The 21,478-nt window shown below is 42.4% G+C and overlaps 2 protein-coding genes across 4 annotated transcripts; both read right to left on the minus strand.

Annotated features, from left to right (window-relative positions):
- Positions 1–618: 618 nt before the first annotated feature.
- LOC129826757 (forkhead box protein D5-B-like) lies at positions 619–2,164 on the minus strand. The gene has a single exon (XM_055887812.1). It carries the CDS (start codon positions 2,080–2,082, stop codon positions 946–948), a length of 1,137 nt encoding a protein of 378 aa, XP_055743787.1. The 5' UTR covers positions 2,083–2,164; the 3' UTR covers positions 619–945.
- A 1,658-nt stretch (positions 2,165–3,822) lies between these two features.
- Positions 3,823–18,828, minus strand: LOC129826758 (zinc-regulated GTPase metalloprotein activator 1-like). 3 transcript variants are annotated; one of them, XM_055887814.1, is made up of 16 exons: positions 18,606–18,828; positions 18,098–18,226; positions 17,447–17,533; positions 15,355–15,451; positions 14,737–14,828; positions 12,807–12,866; positions 12,542–12,579; positions 11,226–11,272; positions 10,735–10,821; positions 10,514–10,558; positions 9,628–9,684; positions 6,839–6,890; positions 5,288–5,356; positions 5,030–5,095; positions 4,651–4,777; positions 3,823–4,557 (listed from the first exon to the last, which is right to left on the minus strand). In XM_055887814.1, exons 2-16 carry the CDS (start codon positions 18,222–18,224, stop codon positions 4,484–4,486), a joined length of 1,125 nt encoding a protein of 374 aa, XP_055743789.1. In that variant the 5' UTR covers positions 18,225–18,226; positions 18,606–18,828; the 3' UTR covers positions 3,823–4,483. The 3 variants fall into 3 exon arrangements, with proteins under 3 accessions (XP_055743789.1, XP_055743788.1, XP_055743790.1); XM_055887813.1 differs by having other exon boundaries at positions 18,098–18,251; XM_055887815.1 differs by having other exon boundaries at positions 18,110–18,251; positions 18,606–18,820.
- Between the last annotated feature and the right edge of the window lie 2,650 nt (positions 18,829–21,478).

Raw genomic sequence — 21,478 nt, forward strand, 5'->3', positions numbered from 1 at the left:
ATAGCCTAGCTACAGGTATTAAACTTGTTCTATGCAATACTGCCACACGGTGGAGGCATTGCATATTGAACTGGCCTATGGCTAGATGCAGATCCAATTTATTTTAATATGTATTTTTATATGTATTTAACGACAATTAAATTAAATATAGCAAAAAGTGTATCTGCAATGAAACTAAATAGGGAACGAAATTCACACTGACTGACCGGTTTTAGTGAAAAACAAGAGTTCTGTTTCGCTAATTACAGCAAGGACTAACAAAATTGATAACAATAAATATTGCATTATAATAATTCACAATGACAAGAGTTTATTGTTGAGTTTATTTTTACAGGGACAGTGCACATTAATCAACGTTTCAGTAAAAGTGCCGGTTTTAGCCAGCCGGCAAATTTTCCACTGCAGTCCCTAAGATATGAACGTTATTAATATATGTTGCTGTTCAGAGGCCTATTTAGCTTATTTGCTAAGTAAGTCTGCTTGGAAATCTTTAGGTGCAATTATTTCCTCATGCTATTTTGTTCTAATATAATAAATATTTCGCAGTTAATTTTAAGGTGTAAATACATGTGTTGAAGGAAATAAGTAATCAAAGACAGCAAAACAAATCTCACGGTATGGGGTCAAACATATTTATTGTTTCATTTCAATGTTGAAACATTCGGAAAATCACAATACAATGTAGGCCGATTTTCTTTACAATTGGCAAAAGTGTTTCCACTTTTATTTCCATTTTCACATTGACACCATATTTTAACAAATATATTATCAGCCTTCTTATTTACATGAACTTCTTTTGACTTATTCAACATGGAATGAACACAAACAACATGCAGTTTAAATCATTTCTCTGAGAAATGCGTAAACGTGCCTCCATTAGGCCTATATACTTGTATCACTTAGACACAGATATTCATTTGGTTATAGCTACTACAAACAAACACTTTAACAACGAGGATAATACATTTGAATACTCTCTGTTATTAAAGGAGGTGCGCTCAACATTGCACTTGGGCAGAATGGAGTCCTGGGAGCTGGACGCAGGCTCGGAACGAAACAACTAGCGGGGCCCGTGAGGAGATTACCATATTCAATAGAACAATGAGGGTTGGAGTTCTGTGGATTTGTGTTCTGTGGTATAGAAGGAGAGGTTTTACTCATAATGCTTTCAATACTAAATGAACACTTTGTCTGGGTATCGCGCGCAGGCTTCTGTTCTGCAGGTGTTGCTGCGTAAAGTTGCATTCTGAAGTCTCTGGTGGCAACAACCTTACCGCTGCTGCTTATACTCGGGTACGGTAAGTAGGAGGAAGGTGGCATCACGAACCCGTCCTGAACGGGCATATACGGGAGAGGGGCAGCCGGTGCGCTCACTTGGCCTTGAACGCAGTAAGGTCGCACGTAAGGCCGGTAACAGCTGAAGTTTGGGTAAAATATGAGTCCATCTTTCACACACTCCGGCTGGTTTCTCTTAAACCTCTTCCTGCGCCGGAGAAAGCTGCCGTTGTCAAACATGTCCTCAGATGCGGGGTCCAGAGACCAGTAGTTGCCTTTGCCTGGGTTTCCAGGCTCCCTCGGAATCTTTATAAAGCAGTCGTTGAGTGACAGGTTGTGCCTGATGGAGTTCTGCCACGCCGGAAACTTCTCCCGGTAGTAGTGGAACTTGCTGCTAATGAAGTGGCAGATGCCACTCAGTGTCAGTTTCTTCAGAGGACTCTGTAGGATCGCCATGGTGATGAGAGCGATGTAGGAATACGGGGGCTTTACAGAACCATTATGTGGTCTCCCCGATGAAGGCGCGTCTGCACAGAAACTGTTCTCGCTCTCCCCGGACGAGTCGAACTCAGAGCAGTCCAGTTCTGCGCTGGACTCGGCGGAGGAGCTAGGTTCGGTGTTGTTCTCGGTCCGATAGAGACGAAGCTGGCCATGTAGAGGCTCGTCATCTCCAACAATGTCTACCTCATTTGCGTCCAGGGGCAAGCCAGTCTGCTGGGACGCTTCATACTCCTTGGAGAGGGTCATGACTGAGACCACAATGTCCACACACGCGTAAAAGCTCACCGTATCATTAATTCTTAACATGCATAAAAGCGCAAACACCGATGCGTAACAGCGCACACAGATATGTCTTCTCCGACTTTCTAGGCCCCTCCTGTGCCTGTGCTCCTGGTCAGCCTGTCTGTGGTGACCATGGGAGTTTGGGGTTTTTATTAGAGCTGGGCTGTTACCCCCCCAGCTCAGTCCCATTCCCACTCAGACCTATGACAGTAGCCCCTCGCTGCGGGCTGTTAGATGGACCAAGGAGAAAGCTAATGGGGAGGAGAAACCTTACATGCTAATTGGTCTTGTATGCAGACACCACAAAGTTCATGGAGTGAAGCTTCTGAATTAAGAGTGTTCAATGAAATACAATAATAAAATGTATCGACTATAGTTAGCAAAAAGCATTTATTTTTTTAGGGTATAATCAGGATGGTGCTTTAGCAAGATCTACCATGCGTATTCAGGTCTGTCTATAAAATATCGAGTTCCAGACATGGCACATTATTGGGTCTACAAAAAATTGCTATTATCTCGAGTAGGCCTAGTGTTGGCTATATAAAGTAGCCTACACTTCAGGCAAATGCATTGTGGTCAACTTTATAACCTTAATTGGTATGCAGTATGGTCAACCTTTATTCACAGGGTTTACTTTGAACCGTGGCACATTTCCGGTTCAATTAGGCCTACTAAAAGCAGCACAGTAGCTCGACTGGAAGCGGGGATGCAATGGGAAATTTGAACACCACACCTAACCCCTGATAAGAAACGAAGCGTTTTACCCACCAGACCCCCGTGGTTTCATTTAGTTTGCCACCTTGGGATGCCCGCAGGTGATGTGGCCATGAAAATGGCCGTGGGACGGCTCCCCGTGGCCGGGAGAGAAAAGCAGCTGTAGAGGCATCTTAACGAGCAAATCAGCATTAGAATCGGGTAGAACACGGCGCAGCTGTGGCCTACGGGACATGGCTGGGGTTTATGGTCGGAGTGAATGGCTACAGCCATCCTCAAAGCAAACCCCGGGCCTGTGCGAGAATATGTGTTAAAACCGTATTCGGAAACCCATCTCAATTGCAAATGCAAAGTTGGGAATACCCGACCTATTTCTTCACCTGTGTGTGTGCGGGTCCACAGGACGTGAGGAAATCGAACGATGCACAGCCTACAAACTACCTGTAAACGCGCTAATATCGGTAATTAAGCCTAAAATAAACACAACCAACTTAAACCATCCAACAACAAATTAGACGCACATGTAGATGTATACCAGACAATGAGTTAGAAAATTTAATTTAAAATCTAAAGTTTAACAGTTTATATCTAAGGTCAATTTAAAACGTACACTATAAGCTAAAATGTATATTTGACTAAAGACAAAAGCATCCGATTTGATAGGGCCAATATCCGTTTAAAATCGTTTTAGTTTCTATACATGAACCCCTACCCCCAAACGTCACTACTATTGCAAATTCCTTGACCAGGTATTGTCTGCATACTTCTTGGCGATTCAGAAAATGAATGGGGACCCTATGCAACTCTGTCACTTCAAAACAATAAAACCAAGGCGTTAGTTAATATGCTTGAAGCATTTTAAGCACGTTGTGGAATATTGCATTGGATTTACGCACCTTCAGACAAGACCCCTCGAGTTTCAAAGTTTATATCAATTCGTAGTTCACAATTATTGAACAAGCAAATTACAAGAAAATGCCAGGCAATACTTTTTGTAATAATTGCGAAATATAAACATACAATATTGTAAACTCAAAACATTAAATCAGATTACTTAATAATGTTTCTTTATTTCAATAATTGAAACACCCCATGTAGTAGTCAAGCATGTGGACATTTACAGACAGCCTAATTTTGTGGTGCACCAGTTTTGAGATAAGATGTGATAAAAGCCTTAGCCTGTTCAAAACCTTAACTTCACCAACAACTTACAGATTTTAAACACAGCAAAACTATTGATGAATACACTCATGCTTTCAATGAATAGGTTATGGGTGTTAGGAGTTTCCAAAGTTAAACATAATTTACAAAGAAAATGATAGTAAGAACACTATTTACTTCTCTATTTTCCAATTGTCTTTTTATCTTGATTGAGTGGAGAGTGTATGACTGGGTAATGGTGTTGATGATGGCTTGAGTCCACTCAAACACTAATCTAATGTTTCCTCGTAGCATTTGCCTCATCAGCAAGTGAACCGACTACACACTGTGTATAGCCTGACTGTACTGTTGTCAATTAGATGCTTGCGCTGTGGAGGTTTGGCCTGTAATCATGGTTAATAGTAAATAGCATAACGTTTTGAGGTACTCCTGGACTGAAACACTCCACAGTGATGAGGATTCCTGCAGGTACAGAAGGTGTTTCATTGTGTGGTGTATCAGAAATAAACAGTAATAGTTCACTGTGAGGAGAGTGGGGTGTGGTTCTTGTTTAGTTCCTGTCCCCCACATTCAGCACCGTTAAGATGAACTGTTCCTGTAGGATCTCTCTGTCCAGGTTTCTCCCTGTAGAGGTGAGGGGGGATACAAAGGATAACTTGGTCAGGCTTTATTGAGTAGAGCATTGAATGCATTAACACACACACGCACACAGCTGACCTATGAAGACGAGGCGGTTGACCCTAGGCTCCTCCCCCCACACCTGTGGGGTCTCATCCAGCTCGTAGAGTTCATGGACCCCCTGCAACATCACCTGGTTGGCTTTACCTGCGATGGACACGATCCCCTAGGATAGCCAACACACACACACACACACACAATCATTCAGACTGAGACATACCTAAAGTGTCCAGAAATCAATACACACAAAGGACTGAATCCTAACTTGAAATCTGCTGCCATATTAAATGTTTGTCCAATAACATCTCCCATTTACATCAATGAATGCATGCAAGGCGTACTGCAAATAAATGTACACTGTATTACCACAGGGATGCCTATTGAAAACCACTGACTGAAGATGAACTATGTGTTTCACCTTCAAGCGAATGACCTTCATGGGAAGTCCGGCTTGGTTCTTGAATGCTTTCTCCCACAGAAGATCCTGGAAAGAAGCAATCTTTTGTAAAACAGAATGTTTCTGATGTGAATAAGCAGCTTTAAAAACAATGAAGAGATGTGTCTCCATCTTCTGATGAACCAGTGATTTTAGGTGGCACGTCAAACTCATGTTGGCAGAAAATAAACGTCCATTGTAATGAACATGCTGAATAACAGTGTTAATGTGTATGCTAACCTGGATGAAGACATTCAAAACGTCCTCTGAGAGACTCCCAGCTACTTCAAATGTCACTGTCAGAATACTCTGGAGAGGAAGAACCCGTACAGCACCGGGTTAATAATATTGTTGCATTTTTTGAAGCGTAAAAGCAACTAAACGTAAACTAGCTTTTGTGCTTGAAATGATTGCTCTGAAACAGACTATTTTATGATTGAAATCAAACTTCTTTGAAAAATAAAATCTTTGCATGCATATTGCTAAATAAAATAAAAATCCTTTGATTAATATCCATATAAACTGCTTAAGGAAAGTGCATCATAGCTAAATGGAACCAGCATATTTTTAACCATTCAACCCAATGCCATTGTCACACCACATTTTAAGTGCTGCTGATGACTGTCAATGAACGCGTCAAAAAGCTCAACTCCATTGAACACCGTAAACCAGCTGACACCCTTCTTTACCCCCCCCCACCCTCCCTCCCTCCGCTGTATACTTCCTTACAGCATAACAAGAGCCCTTTGCAGACATTTAGGGCATTGTGTGGAAGTGTTAAGGTTACACACTTCCTTTTTTATTTGGTATAACAACAGAAAACAGCACTCTTATTAGCATGAAAAGAGCAACTTGGGGGAGGGGGGGGGTTGACCTATGGGGGAAGAAGGGGGGTAACAAGGGCGGTTCAGCTTCATGCGGGAAAGGAGACCTGGCAAAAACAGATTACAATGCAGCCATTAAACCCCCCGTGAGGTGCAAACAACATGACTGAAGAGTGAAGACCAATGCCAAACCAAGCCGGTCTCATTCTACCCATGAGCAACCAACCCCAGTGTTTCCCCTAGTGATCCCCTTTTGGGTCACAGACTAAAAATGTATCCTGGTTTACCAATGGGCCCACGAGTGGCGCAGTGGTCTGAGGCACTGCATCTCAGTGCAAGAGGCACCACTACAGTCCCTGGTTCGAATCAAGGCTGTATCACATCCGGCCGTGATTGGGAGTCCCATAGGGCGGCGCACAATTAGCCCAGCGTTGGCCGGGTTCGGCCGGGGTAGGCGGTTATTGTAAATAAGAATTTGTTCTTAACCGACTTTCCTAGTTAAATTAAGGTTAAATAAAAAAGCCAACTTCAAAATATTTAAATGGGCCTCAGCACAAAAACAGTAGAGCAGGGTAGGGACTTTTCACTAGTGTGTCGTCCCCTGAAGGCATTAGGGACCACACTCTGCCCCAGGACTGTCTCCCTGGCTCACTACATACTCACTACATGGGGCCTGGAGTCGATTCCATTATGATATAGGGAGTGAACAGAAATTCAATAAATAAATAGAAAAATCACCCATTATTTTCTACTTTTCACCTCCTGAATTGAAATATAATTGACCCCAACCCTGTGGTTGTTGATTACACAACGATTGCTCATTCCTTTTCTATAAAAGGCCTGATTGTGGGCAGTCGATGAAAAAAACGAGACCAAAAACATATTGCTGAAGATACGGATAGAGCAGACATAATCACAGCTCAATATTACTGTCAGGAATCAGCGATGACACTCATTACATCCTTACCTTATCCAGATGTGGTCTTGTTGTTTTCACAAGCTGTAGCTTTTCTATCAAGCTGTGAGATAAAGAACAACAGGTTTGAAGTGTTTCTGTAGTATATTTGTTTACATGACAACTAACCATGCAGACACATGGCTTATTCTACAATCTGGAAGCATCTACCTGTGAAATTAATATGGTATTCCTAGAGTTTGTCAACCATTCTGTGGTTTTATATGTCTACGTGAAGAAAGGTATTTTCCGATATCAAGGCGTACAGCAATGGAAAGTTGTAGTGTCCACACTTACAAAATAGGTTGTATACATTATTGGTTTGTGTGTATGTGTGTTGGGGCATTTTAAGAGAGAGGAGATCGGCTGTAGACCCTGAAAACCCACGCCCCCAGATCCCATCCCGTTGTTCCTCCACCTAGCACCCTTGACCCCTCAAGGAGAACAAACGATGTCGAGCAGCTTTAGCCCTCTCTGCTGCTAGTGCCACACGTGAACCGGTGGGGGGTCGCTTCAAACAGCCAGCGTATGCTCTGGGGGGGGTCAGGGAGGGGAGGAAGGGGGCTATCTGTGTACTTAGATGACTCTCCTCAGGGACCATCACACACACACACACACACACACACACACACACACACACACACACACACACACACACACACACACACACACACACACACACACACACACACACACACACACACACACACACACACACACAGAGAGAGAGCTCTAATCCTCTGCAGCTGGATGGGAGAAGAGAAAACACCAGTGACTGCATTCATGTGAAGAGAGGTTTACCACCAATGACTCCATTCATGTGTTGGAGGTTTTACTGCTGTTTTACTGTGGTAACAATGAGGAACCCCCCATGGTCCTACAATTCACCAACCCCTCTATAGCCTGGGCCCTTCATTACAGGGAAACATGGTCAACAACAGCACCTCTGTACAGGCTGCTGCACTGCCATGTTTAGAAGGGTAACAACTATAAATATTCACTGCTCATAACTACTGTCCCCTTAGAAACCTTTTCGGAGTAGAGTGGCTGAGAATGAAGTTGAGAGTGGTTTAGAATGTGGTTGAGAGGGGTTTAGAATGTGGTTTAGAACTGGGTTGAGAGTGGTTTAGAATGTGGTTGAGAGTGGTTTAGAATGTGGTTGAGAGTGTTTTAGAATGTGGTTTAAAACGGGGTTGAGAGTGGTTTAAAACGGGGTTGAGAGTGGTTTAGAATGTGGTTGAGAGTGGTTTAGAATGGGGTTGAGAGTGGTTAAGAACGGGGTTGAGAGTGGTTTAGAACGGGGTTGAGAGTGGTTTAGAATGTGGTTTAAAACGGGGTTGAGAGTGGTTTAGAATGTGGTTGAGAGTGGTTTAGAATGTGGTTGAGAGTGTTTTAGAATGTGGTTTAAAACGGGGTTGAGAGTGGTTTAAAACGGGGTTGAGAGTGGTTTAGAATGTGGTTGAGAGTGGTTTAGAATGGGGTTGAGAGTGGTTTAGAATGGGGTTGAGAGTGGTTAAGAACGGGGTTGAGAGTGGTTAAGAACGGGGTTGAGAGTGGTTAAGAACGTGGTTGAGAGTGGTTAAGAACGTGGTTGAGAGTGGTTAAGAACGTGGTTGAGAGTGGTTAGGAACGGGGTTGAGAGTTGTTAGGAATGGGGTTGAGAGTGGTTTAGAATGTGGTTTAAAACGGGGTTGAGAGTGGTTTAGAATGTGGTTGAGAGTGGTTTAGAATGTGGTTGAGCGTGGTTTAGAATGTTGTTGAGAGTGGTTTAGAATGTGGTTTAAAACGGGGTTGAGAGTGGTTTAGAATGTGGTTTAAAACGGGGTTGAGAGTGGTTTAGAACCGGGTTGAGAGTGGTTAAGAACGGGGTTGAGAGTGGTTTAGAATGTGGTTGAGCGTGGTTTAGAGTGTGGTTGAGCGTGGTTTCGAATGTGGTTGAGAGTGGTTTCGAATGTGGTTGAGAGTGGTTTCGAATGTGGTTGAGAGTGGTTTCGAATGTGGTTGAGAGTGGTTTCGAATGTGGTTGAGAGTGGTTTCGAATGTGGTTGAGAGTGGTTTCGAATGTGGTTGAGAGTGGTTTCGAATGTGGTTGAGAGTGGTTTCGAATGTGGTTGAGAGTGGTTTCGAATGTGGTTGAGAGTGGTTTCGAATGTGGTTGAGAGTGGTTTCGAATGTGGTTGAGAGTGGTTTCGAATGTGGTTGAGAGTGGTTTCGAATGTGGTTGAGAGTGGTTTCGAATGTGGTTGAGAGTGGTTTCGAATGTGGTTGAGAGTGGTTTAAAACGGGGTTGAGAGTGGTTTAGAATGTGGTTGAGAGTGGTTTAGAACCGGGTTGAGAGTGGTTAAGAACGTGGTTGAGAGTGGTTAAGAACGGGGTTGAGAGTGGTTTAGAATGTGGTTTAAAACGGGGTTGAGAGTGGTTTAGAATGTTGTTGAGCGTGGTTTAGAATGTGGTTGAGAGTGGTTTAGAATGTGGTTGAGCGTGGTTTAGAATGTGGTTGAGAGTGGTTTAGAATGTGGTTGAGAGTGGTTTAGAATGTGGTTGAGAGTGGTTTAGAATGTGGTTGAGAGTGGTTTAGAATGTGGTTGAGAGTGGTTTTGAGAGTGGTTTAGAATGTGGTTTAAAACGAGGTTGAGAGTGGTTTAGAATGAGGTTGAGAGTGGTTTAGAATGCGGTTGAGAGTGTTTTAGAATGCGGTTGAGAGTGGTTTAGAAGAGTGGTTTAGAATGGGGTTGAGAGTGATTTAGAATGGGGTTGAGAGTGCTATTGATTCAAAGCCACACTGTACTGAAGACACTTACTTAACTCCATCTTTGTTGTCAAAGGAATGCAGATCTAGAACTTGAGATAGGTCCACCCTAGAGAAACAAGAAAGATAAACAGGTCAACAAGTAAAACATGGCTAATTTCTGGTTTCATTATAACACTGTGGGTCAACTTAAAGGTGCACACTACGCTTGGATTTTAACATGCATATGTAATGAAAACATCAATGTTGATGTCACAATACCACTGGACTGGATAGGACTCATCTGTTTTGTTATTAACCATTTAATGGGGCAATCTGCGACTTATACCTCCATTTGTTATTGTTTTAACCGCAGATTTCCCCATTAATATCCAGTCCACAGAGAACCATTGACACATGGAGGACAGGAGTTGTGGGAATGTTGTTCTGGTTATCCCCCCCATCTGTTTTGGGCTTTCATGTTCTCTGTAGTATCTCTGGGGTGCAGAGTGGATCTGAGAGAGAGACATCCTGCCTTTGATACATGCAGAGCAGCACTGATTTCATTACCCAGCCAGCACCTACTTGCGTCTTATAACTCACACACACAGAATGGGTGGTGCCTGGTTGGGCGTCAGAGGGGTCAGAGAGCAAGGGTTTGTGGGTAACGGGAAACCCTAGGATTGGGGGTTGTGTCTGTGTAGGGGGGGGCTCAAATACAAGTCATTCATGGCAGATACGTTTCATCTGTTTTACAAGAACAAAGCTGGAAAAACATGCAAAGGGATAAGTGTGTGTGTGTGAGAGAGAGTTTTATGTGTTTAAAAATAGTCCTAGTAAAACCCCTTTAACATGAAGCAGGGCTGTGTCTCCATGCCGGATTATGGCTCCAGGTCAGAGTAGGGCTACAGTAGACAATCACCATCCACTGTTCATATAGGCCAAATGAACCAACCCACCTTGACTTCTGACATTCCAGAATCTTGACCAGACCATTTATAGACCTTTAGAGGGAAGATGTTTATGATTACGTTACAATACATTTACATAAGGGAATCACACATCTGATCTGAACAATCAAAAAGCACAACTACAAATGGAAACAGATCCTCACTTGAATATTCTTTAAAACAGGACAGTGGATGAGTAAAAAGGTCTGTAAAAAGCAACTAGTGGTCACCTGACGGTGTCTCTGAGGTGGTTGAGCTCTTCTCCATTCACCAGGTCAGTCTTATTGATGATGGTAAGGTCTGCCAGGGCGATCTGCCTGCACATACAACAGTAGAGCCAATATAGTACAAAACTGTATGGTGTTCCACTGGTGTTCCCAAGCCTTCCTGAGGTGTGTGTAGCAATGTAAAGGACGTGCCTCACTCAAATGGGACCCCTATTATGTTGGAGAGGAAAACAGCAGTAGAAACAGAGAGCAGTGTATAGACATTTCTCTCTGTAGGATCACCAACACCACCAGGCAACCAGAGGACTGATGGGACAGCAGGAAAGGGGTGAGAAAACAAAAAGCCACAAACCTTTATGGAATTTAAACTGTCAAAAAACTGTGTGCATAAAACATGTTTCCTTCCTGTACTGAGACAGACAGACAGACAGACAGACAGACAGACAGACAGACAGACAGACAGACAGACAGACAGACAGACAGACATAGCATACCTAGCTGCTTCATTGACCAGTCCCTCTGGTTTCTCTTCTGTCAGATGCTGCAGGAAGATAATTAATTAAACAAAGTTAGTGAGACCAATTTTCTGTTCTGACACGTCACTATCCTCCAGTCCACTGATGCAAAAGAAAGTCTAAGCTAGTTTTCACCTTTAACTGTATTTCAAACGTGATTCAGCCCTGGGATTGAAGAGTAGATAAATGGACAAAAACTGACACAAAAAGTGACATCCCCAAAATGAAGAGAAGAACATGATCAATCCAACATGTGATACAAGAAATCACCTGCTGAAACCAGGAGATAAATCAGATCCATTTTCTATTTGTGTCCTGCCCCTGCAACGGGGATGGAGCCAGCGCTGGTTTTATCTCCTGAGTGAAATATGTAATAACAGAGGGACTAGGGATCGTAACCTCTTCTCCTGACCCCTAAACATCAACCTGTCAGCGGATGTCCCTCAGCTCTGGCCTAGCGAGTGATGGAAATCAAAAACTAAATACAATGACCACCACTATTAAATCACCTTCCTCCATCACCATACCCCTGAGTCTGGGGCCTGATGGTGAGTGAGAGGCCTGGGACTTGAGTTCTCATCTGTCCCCAGTCAGAAGACTATTTCAGGAGCAGAGGAGTGGAGAAAGGGGGGTTATGGGGTTGACAGTCCCATTAGAGTGATCTGCTCTGATATCAATTACCCCTGCAGTTTCAATCATCCTCTCTCTCCTCTTCCCCCTCTTCGTCTTTGTGAGGGCCGAGGTGGCACCTAGGCCGTGAACGTGTTGACTGACCAAGCACGACACCCTCAGATTACAGCCTATTATCCAGGTGTCATTTGACCTGTTCCTCTTCAAAGTGTTTAAAAGCTTTTGAGTTTGGGAGGGTGGTGTGTGTGTGTGTGTGTACATGCGTGTACAGGGTTTGGAACTTTCTATAGCCTCTACAACTTGCAGACAAGATTGTTTGACACATTCTGAGGATTGTTATGCAATGTCAACTTTTCAACTTTACAATAAACTGGAAATGACTTCAGCTGTGGCTTTTTCGTTCAAAACAACTGGGAAGTCGGAAATCTCTGACTCCGGCTGGGAGAAACCGTTTTAAACAGTCATCCAACTTGGAATTCCAAGCCAGAAACTCTGGCATCTTATTCGAGCTCTGACTTTCCAACCTGAAGAACACAGACGTCATGATTTGACCTCATCTTTTTCAGAGTTCCCAGTTGTCTTGAAAGCCCTATTTCTTTCAGGAGAATGTAGAGTAAATTTAGACAAATGAACCCGGACTCAGCCATGTCTGAATTAGCTTTTACCTGCATTGCGTATTTAGCATCAATGACTGTGACAATACCTGTAAACAAAATCAGAAAAGACAATAAGAGGGCATGCACACACAATTCAATGAACTCTGACCCTGCAGCCTTTTGGTGTTTGGTCCAGCCTGTGTGTTCAAGTCACTTTCTATGTCCACTTGTGCTCCCCCCCACCCCTCAATGAACACCACATGGAATACACACCAACAGCTCCTAAACACACCAATTGGAACACACACATTTAGCACAAAATAGATTGTTTTACCGTCTAGATAGATGTCACTCCCTAGTTCTGCATCAACCCAGAACATGGAGGCCACAGCACCTAAAAGGGTGAAAGAGAGATATTTAGATAGCATACTGCAACATTAAAGAAGTATTAAGAACATTACAGAAGTAAAACAACATTATCAGGAGACATTTACTAACCATTACAGTTTGCCTCTACCCCAAGCACAGCCACATTCATCCTGCTAGAACTCAGTGGACCAGATAAAACTAATTTGAGCAGCTTTCAATTGTTTTTCTCCCCATAGGTACATTTAGATTGCTTCCAGGCATTTCCATTTCTCCGTGGGGGAAGTTATTCCAGTGCCATGTCACCGCAGCAGGCCTAGCTTGTTCACATAATGCACTTTTGTCAAACCGTCAGGCGGGAATAAGAAAGCATGGTAAATATTTGATAGGAGAGTAATGAAAACACTGTTTGTGAGTGGCATCCCACGCACCACCCGTCCAGCCTCTTCTTCAACGGGAGGTGCCAGCCCCCTGGGACCTCTCTGATTGACAGGCCTGTCTGGGCCAATGACAGCCCTGTCTCAATCAATAACCAGCCTGTCTCAGCCAATGACAGAGTGGAGGGGTGAGGAGAGTCCCGGTCGGAGCGTGCTCTGTCAGTCCCATGTGTGGACCAGTGGTATGTAGCTGGCTGTGTCTCTGGACCACTGACACCTGTCACTTATTGACACACTCCAGTGGTCACAGGGCTCGCCCTGTAATGGCCTCCTATTGATTTCCTTCCCCCCCCTGGCTAAACGTTTACGGCCTGATGGCTTCCCTGTCCTGATGAAAATAGGCTGTTCAGATATCACCCCCCTGCCGCACACCAATAATCCCAATAGTCTTATTGGTCTTAAGTAAGAAGAAGCTCAACTAGCTGGACTGTTCTAGAAGTGGACGTCTGGAGTCAAAGTAAGGCCAACAATGCAAAGCTTTGGTTGAGCATGCTGGAACTGTGAGGTCAAGAAGAGTATTGACTGTCGACACAAAATACGAGGGCATCTATTTGCATAGCAGACGGAATAGCACTCAGGCTTCAAAAATCATCCTTAAGAAGTGAAATGCCATTTAAATACATTACACTTGCTGTCGAAACTTGCCTGTGTATACTTGTGAACCTGTTGTTGCTATAACGTCCAGCTGTATTCTAACCAAATAAGAGAGTAAACAGACTTGAGTTGACAGAGAGTGAAGCGTTCCTCTAGAACAGCGATCGTAAAACTGGGGTTTGCAAGTCGCAGGAGGTTTTGAATTGGTCGCAGGTTTTGAAATGGTCGCAGGAGGTTTTGAATTGGTCGCAGGAGGTTTTGAATTGGTCGCAGGTGTTTTTGATGGGATTAAAAATACTCCAGTCTGAACCTACACTACTAAAACCAGGTAGAAAGTGTGTAGAAATGATGAACCTATATATTATTTTTTATAATTTAACCTTTTTCTTTAATCACAGTATCTTCAATAACTGCCAGGTTAAATGAGAACTTGTTTTCAACTAGCTTACCTGGTTAAATAAAGGTGAAATTAAAAATAAATAAAATAAATAGAGCTATTAGCAGAGCTATTTCGAGGATTTGGTGGATTTTGTGGTCTCAAACCAGTGAGCTTAACATTCTGCATCAATGGCCAGGTCGCAGATGTAAATGAGAACTTGTTCTCAACTAGCCTGCCTGGTTAAATAAAGGTGAAATAAAAGAATATTGGCAAAATGGATTATTGACAATTGAAAAGGTGGGTATGTTGTTATCTTGTCATATAAATTGCTACATTTACTATAAATATAGCATTAAAAATACCTTTCCAGGTGGCAATTTGGCATTTTTTCCCACAATGCAAATATTGGGTAGTTATTCACAGTTTACTTCAATTCAACTGTGAGGGTTTGTGATGTTATTTGGCTTTGCACAACGTGGGTTACTTACCTGGATCCGCAAGTCCTGTCGTTTCTAGAAGAATATAGTCAAACTTTCCTTTCTTCTGCATGAGATTTTCTATGGCTTTCAGGCCATTGTCTCTAGAGGGAATTATTGATTAGGAATGGTAGGTATTGTCAATTGACATCAGGGAATGATGTCCATCCAGATTTTAAACCTAATGCAATGACAGGGGATGTATTATCTAAGACTAAGTGGCAGTGTTTCAACCAGTTGAATGAATGGGCAGAATTTAGATGTCCGCCTAAATAGATATACCCAAACGTAATTATTTTTCATGAGTTGGCCATAAACAACTGGTAATGTTGCATAGTTTGGTAAAAAAATACTTATAAATTGCTGAGGTGTACTCACTTTTTAGGACACAAGCTGAAGTATATAGTTCAAATATGATGAAAATGCATGTATGAAAAATCATATGATTTTCCCCCTATTCAATAAAAGTGGGGCAATAGGGTGTGAAATGACTATAACTACTTACTATGAGATTTCACATTTCTTAACTATAAAATACATTTCTTCATACTTAGTGACAGTAAAATATTCATAAAACATTTTATGGATAGGCCATATGGGGGACTTAACATCGAATATAAACATACATACTTGACAGAGCAGCAGAGGCAGCCGTTCCTGAGCTCCAGCCATTCCTCATACAGCTCTCCTGCCTGGCTCACAGCTAGAGACTTCTCCAGAGCACTACCTACAGGACAGAAGAGGGAAAACAATCCTTATCAGAGCAGTAAACATCTGGGTGTTCTGCTGACTGGACTCTCAAATTTTGTGCAAAAATGTGTTATATCCCTTTTAGTGAGCATTTCTCCTTTGCCAAGATAATCCATCCACATGACAGGTGTGGCATATCAATAAGCTGATTAAACAGCATGATCATTACACAGGTGCACCTTGTGCTGAGGACAATACAATTCCGGGTTCAACTGTACCGGGCAGATGGCGTCGTGTGGGCGAGCAGTTTGTTGATGTCAACTTTGTGAACAGAGTGCCCCATGGTGGCGTTATGGTATGGGCAGGCATAAGCTACCAAAAATGAACACAATTGCATTTATCGATGGCAATTTGAATGCACAGAGATACAATGAGGAGATCTTGAGGCCCATTGTCATGCTATTCAACCGCCGACATCACCTCATGTTTCAGCATGATAATGCACGGTCCCATGTCGCAAGGATCTGTACACAATTCCTTGAAGCTGAAAATATTCCAAGTTCTTCCCTGGCCTGCATACTCACCAGACATGTTACCCATTGAGCATGTTTGGGATGCTCTGGATCGACCTGTACGACAGCGTGTTCCAGTTCACGTCAATGTCCAGCAACTTCGCACAGCCATTGAAGAGGAGTGGGAAAACATTCCACAGGCCACAATCAACAGCCTGATCAACTCTATATGAAGGAGATGTGTCGCGCTGTGAGGCAAATGGTGGTCACACCAGATACTGACTGGTTTTCTGATCCTCACCCCTACTTTTTTTTAAAGGTATCTGTGACCAACAGATGCATATCTGTATTCCCAGTCATGTGAAATCCACAGATTAAGGCCTAATGAATTGTAACTCAGTAAAATCTTTAAAATTGTTGCATGTTGTGTTTATATTTTTGTTCAGTGTTGCTTTCACAACACAGATATATTCTAGGCCTATTTCATGGTTAAAATAATTGACTTTAGCCAGACTAAACACTATTTCTCATGTCAGGCTGTAAAGGATCTTGCAGCATCTCAAGGGATTCATCTAGGTTTGAACAGAGCTCTTTGCTGCTCCCTAGTGCACTTAAAGTAAAGATTCACCTATTTTGAATGTTATATTGTTTTTGTGCATCTCTGAGTGATGTTCTATCAACTCCCTGGGTCATTTCATGTTTTCATGTGTATCTGAGCTATTGCAATAAAGTCTCTCTCACTACACTAGAAGTTAATTGGAATAGGACTTTAAGATGGTGAAAACGTCTATCATACAAGTCAGATTTCAATAGTGGCCGATGTCATAACGCGGGAGGTTGTCTTCTCGAGAATGAGCCATTGATCATATTTTAGCAATCTTTTTTTAATTAAGAGGGTCTAACACATTTCTCCTATTTGTCTGACTCTTCATTCAAAGGTGCATTGCTTGGTGCCGTTGCGAATGTCAGACTCCACTCTGAGGCACATTGATCTGCAGGTTAAACATGGTGAGATTGTTGACTCCTAAATTGACAGTGCAGTTTGTTTAGGCGATTTTACAGCTAACTAGCTATTTCACATGCTGATATTGACTTTGGTATCATTGTGTGAAGCTACGTTTGCTAGCTAGCAACCTACCTAACTAACTAACTAACTAACTAACTAACTAACTAGCCAGCCAGCCCATAGAGAGCATTGCAATGTGGGTTTTGTAGTCGACTTGAGCTGCAAAAATGTCCACAACGATTTTAACATGTTGCTACCAACCATATTATAACAACACAATTAAACATTTGTTCCCCAAAAATATTGTTCTCACATATTAGTGTAACACTGTAAATTATGGCAATGGGTGGTTTTGGGTGCATTTTTCCTTTAACCCTGTGGTACAACCAACAAGAAAACATTCACACCATCGAATACAATTACAAAACAGCTGTAATGAAGCAACAAGTAATTTTGTACCTTTATGACAAAATAGAGATAGGGCAACCTATATAGACCACAAAAATGAACATACCTTCTCCAAATTCATTGAGTATGACAGCGATTCTCTTATTGTGTTGCTCAGTTAAAATGTAGTTCAACAGTGTCGTCTTCCCAGCACCTATATGGGTTATAAATGAACTGTTAGTCTGCGGAAGAGGAATGATTTCTATTAATAGCACACTGTAATTACTATAGATTTCTATCCCAGCGGTCCGTCACTAACCCTGACCATGGGGGAGCTACTGGGTGGTCAGGCTTTTGTTCCAGCCCAACAATAACACATCTGATTCAACTAGGGCCTAATCAAAGTATTTGTGAGCTAGCTGAACCAGGTGTTTTAGTGCTAGGCTTGTACAAAACCATGTGTAACAATATAACTTTAGACGTCCCCTCGCCCCGACCCGGGCGAGAACCAGGGACCCTCTGCACACATCAACAACAGTCACCCACGAACAAAAGCCGCGGCCCTTGGAGAGCAAGGGGAAACACTACTTCTAGGTTTCAGAGCAAGTGACGTAACTGATTGAAACGCTATTAGCGCGTACCCGCTAACTAGCTAGCCATTTCACATCCGTTACACATGCACATTACAGATCTCTCGATGACCAAGATTGATGAGCACTACCTTCACGCATTTTCTAGCAACACAGCGGTATGCATGGGGGAGGGAACTAGACTTAACTGCCAGTCATACCGAGGTAGCCTGTGATGATGGTCACAGGTATCTGCTCGCCAGGTGAGAGAGGATTTCCTGCGATGGGGACCAACTCTGGGCAGTCATCATCCTCGTCCATTAAAACATCATCCATTGCTGTTATGTGTTCGAATAGGACAATCTGTAAATATGTATTGTATTGATAGCGTTATAACGTTAGCTTGCCTAGCATATAGCTAATATAAACGTTATCATTCAATTTCAATCACGTGTGCAGATCTAAATTAGCTATAACAACCTTAGGTTGAATCTGACATATATTGGTAAGATTGACAGACGTTATGTGGGACCGTTTCAAACGCATCCAGCAATGTTGTGAAGTCAGCTAGCTATTTCTAGTGCTAGGCTAGCTAGCCAACTCTGCTGCTGTCCATTCGTGCATAGGGAAACGCTAGAACACTGTTGCGTTTAAAACGGTCCCATCAATATGACAAGTGTCAGTGTGAAGCAAATCAAGGCGATGAATTACGTTTACCTGGTTTTATCTTTGATTACAGAGATTTTATAGATAGACAACTATTTTCATGCTGGTGTTTATGTCATGTGTTCCTTTCAATTTTGTTGTAGCTGTGTGCAACGATATATACAATCCGTCTGAGAAAAGAGCTAGTTAAAGTGTTCCGCAAGACAGACCGATATCTCCGAGACTTAGTTAAAATAAATATTGGTGAACAAATAAGTAGGCCTATGGTCATTTGAATAAATTACACACCTCGATATCATTACGACGTATTAACTAAGCATTGTTGCACCATGAACTAACAACGTGCAGCTGCGCTGTCACGTTAACAAAAAGTTATTGTTTTACGGTAGAGGGCGCGCGCACCTAGCTGTTCGATGCGGGTTCATTCACTCGCTGGGCCCCCAGGCTATAGGCCCCTGGAACGTTGGGTAATCATCTCATTGTGCCCCTGCCCATTGACCTCATAGCATATTTTTGGTCATGATAGAAAGGCTAGAGGTTTTGTCAAATTGATGTCAAAAGTTGTTGTTTTTTTGTGCATTTTAGCTAACCCTAAACTTAACTTAATTATCACACACAGATAGTGTGGTGAAGAAGGTGCAACAGCACCTCTTCAACCTCAAGAGGCTGAATAAATTTGTCTGGTCACCTAAAACCCTCACAAACTTTTACAGATGCACAATTGAGAGCATCTTGTTGGGCTGCAGCACCGCCTGGTACGGCAACTGCACCGCCCAAAACTGCAGGGCTCTTCAGAGGGTGGTGCGGTCTGCACTACACATCAACGGGGGCAAACTACCTGCCCTCCAGGACACCTACAGCACCCGATGTCACAGAATGCCAAAAAAGATAATCAAGGACAACAACCACCCGAGTCACTACCTTTTCACCCCGCTACCATACAGAAGGCGAGACAGGTGCATCAAAGCTGGGACCGAGAGACTAAAAAATATATTCTCTCTCAAGGCCATCAAACTGTTAAACAGCCATCACTAACACAGTGAGGCTGCTGCCTTCATACATAATTGAAATCATTGGCCACTTTAATAAATGTATCACTAGTCACTTTAATAATGTTTACATATCTTGCATTAGTCATCGCATATGTATATACTGTATTTTATACCATCTATTGCATCTTGCCTATACCGCTCAGTCATTGCTCATCCATATACAGTTCAAGTTGGAAGTTTACATACACCTTAGCCAAATACATTTAAACTCAGTTTTTCACAATTCCTGACATTTAATCCCAGTAAAAATTCCCTGTCTTAGGTCAGTTAGGATCACCACTTTACTTAAAAAATGTGAAATGTCAGAATAATAATAGAGAGAATGATTTATTTCAGCTTTTATTTTTTTTCATCACATTCCCAGTGGGTCTGAAGTTTACATACACTCAATTAGTATTTAGTAGCATTGCCTTTAAATTGTTTAACTTGGGTCAAAAGTTTCAGGTAGCCTTCCACAAGCTTCCCACAATAAGTTTGGTGAATTTTGGCCCATTCCTCCTGACAGAGCTGGTGTAACTGGGTCAGGTTTGAAGGCCTCCTTGCTCGCACACGCTTTTTCAGTTCTGCCCACACATTTTCTATAGGATTGAGGTCAGGTCTTTGTGATGGCCACTCCAATACCTTGACTTTGTTATCCTTAAGCCATTTTGCCACAACTTTGGAAGTATGCTTGGGGTCATTGTCCATTTGGAAGACCCGTTTGCGACCAAGCTTTAACTTCCTGACTGATGTTTTGAGATGTTAGTTCAATATATCTACATAATTTACCAAACTCATAATGCAATATATTTTGTGAAGTGCACCAGTCCCTCCTGCAGCAAATCACCCCCACAACATGATGCTTCCACCCCCGTGCTTCACAGTTGGGATGGTGTTCTTCGGCTTGCAAGCCTCCCCCTTTTTCCTCCAAACATAACGATGGTCATTATGGCCAAACAGTTCTATTTTTGTTTCATCTGACCAAAGGACATTTCTCCAAAAAGTATGATCTTTGTCCCCATGTGCAGTTGCAAACCTCAGTCTGGCTTTTTATGGCGGTTGTGGAGCAGTGGCTTCTTCCTTGCTGAGCGGCCTTTCAGGCTATGTCGATATTGGACTCGTTTTACTGTGGATATAGATACTTTTGTACCCGTTTCCTCCAGCATCTTCACAAGGTCCTTTGATGTTGTTCTGGGATTGATTTGCACTTTTCGCACCAAAGTACATTCATCTCTAGGAGACAGAATGCATCTCCTTCCTGAGCGGTATGACGGCTGCGTGGTCCCATGGTGTTTATACTTGCATACTATTGTTTGTACAGATGAACGTGGTACCTTCAGGCGTTTGGAAATTGCTCCCAAGGATGAACCAGACTTGTTGAGGTCTACAATTGTTTTGGTTGATTTCTTTTGATTTTCCCATGACGTCAAGCAAAGGGGCACTGAGTTTTAAGGTAGGCCTTGAAATACATCCCCAGGTACACCTCCAATTGACTCAAATTATGTCAAATAGCCTATCAGAAGCTTCTAAAGCCATGACATAATTTTCTGGAATATTTCAAGCTGTTTAAAGGCACAGTCAATTTAGTGAATGTAAACTTCTGATCCACTGGAATTGTGATACAGTGAATTATAAATGAAATAATCTGTCTGTAAACAATTGTTGGAAAAATTACTTGTGTCATGCACAAAGTAGATGTCCTAACTGATTTGTCAAAACTATAGTTTGTTAATTAACAAGAAATTCGTGGAGTGGTTGAAAAACGAGTTTTAATGACTCCAACCTAAATGTATGTAAACTTCCGACTTCAACTGTATTTATATATATATATTCTTATTCCATTCCTTCACTTAGATTTGTGTGTACTAGGTAGTTGTTGTGGTATTGATAGAT

This window comes from Salvelinus fontinalis, chromosome 28, assembly GCF_029448725.1.
Source record: "Salvelinus fontinalis isolate EN_2023a chromosome 28, ASM2944872v1, whole genome shotgun sequence".
Taxonomy (NCBI): domain Eukaryota; kingdom Metazoa; phylum Chordata; class Actinopteri; order Salmoniformes; family Salmonidae; genus Salvelinus; species Salvelinus fontinalis.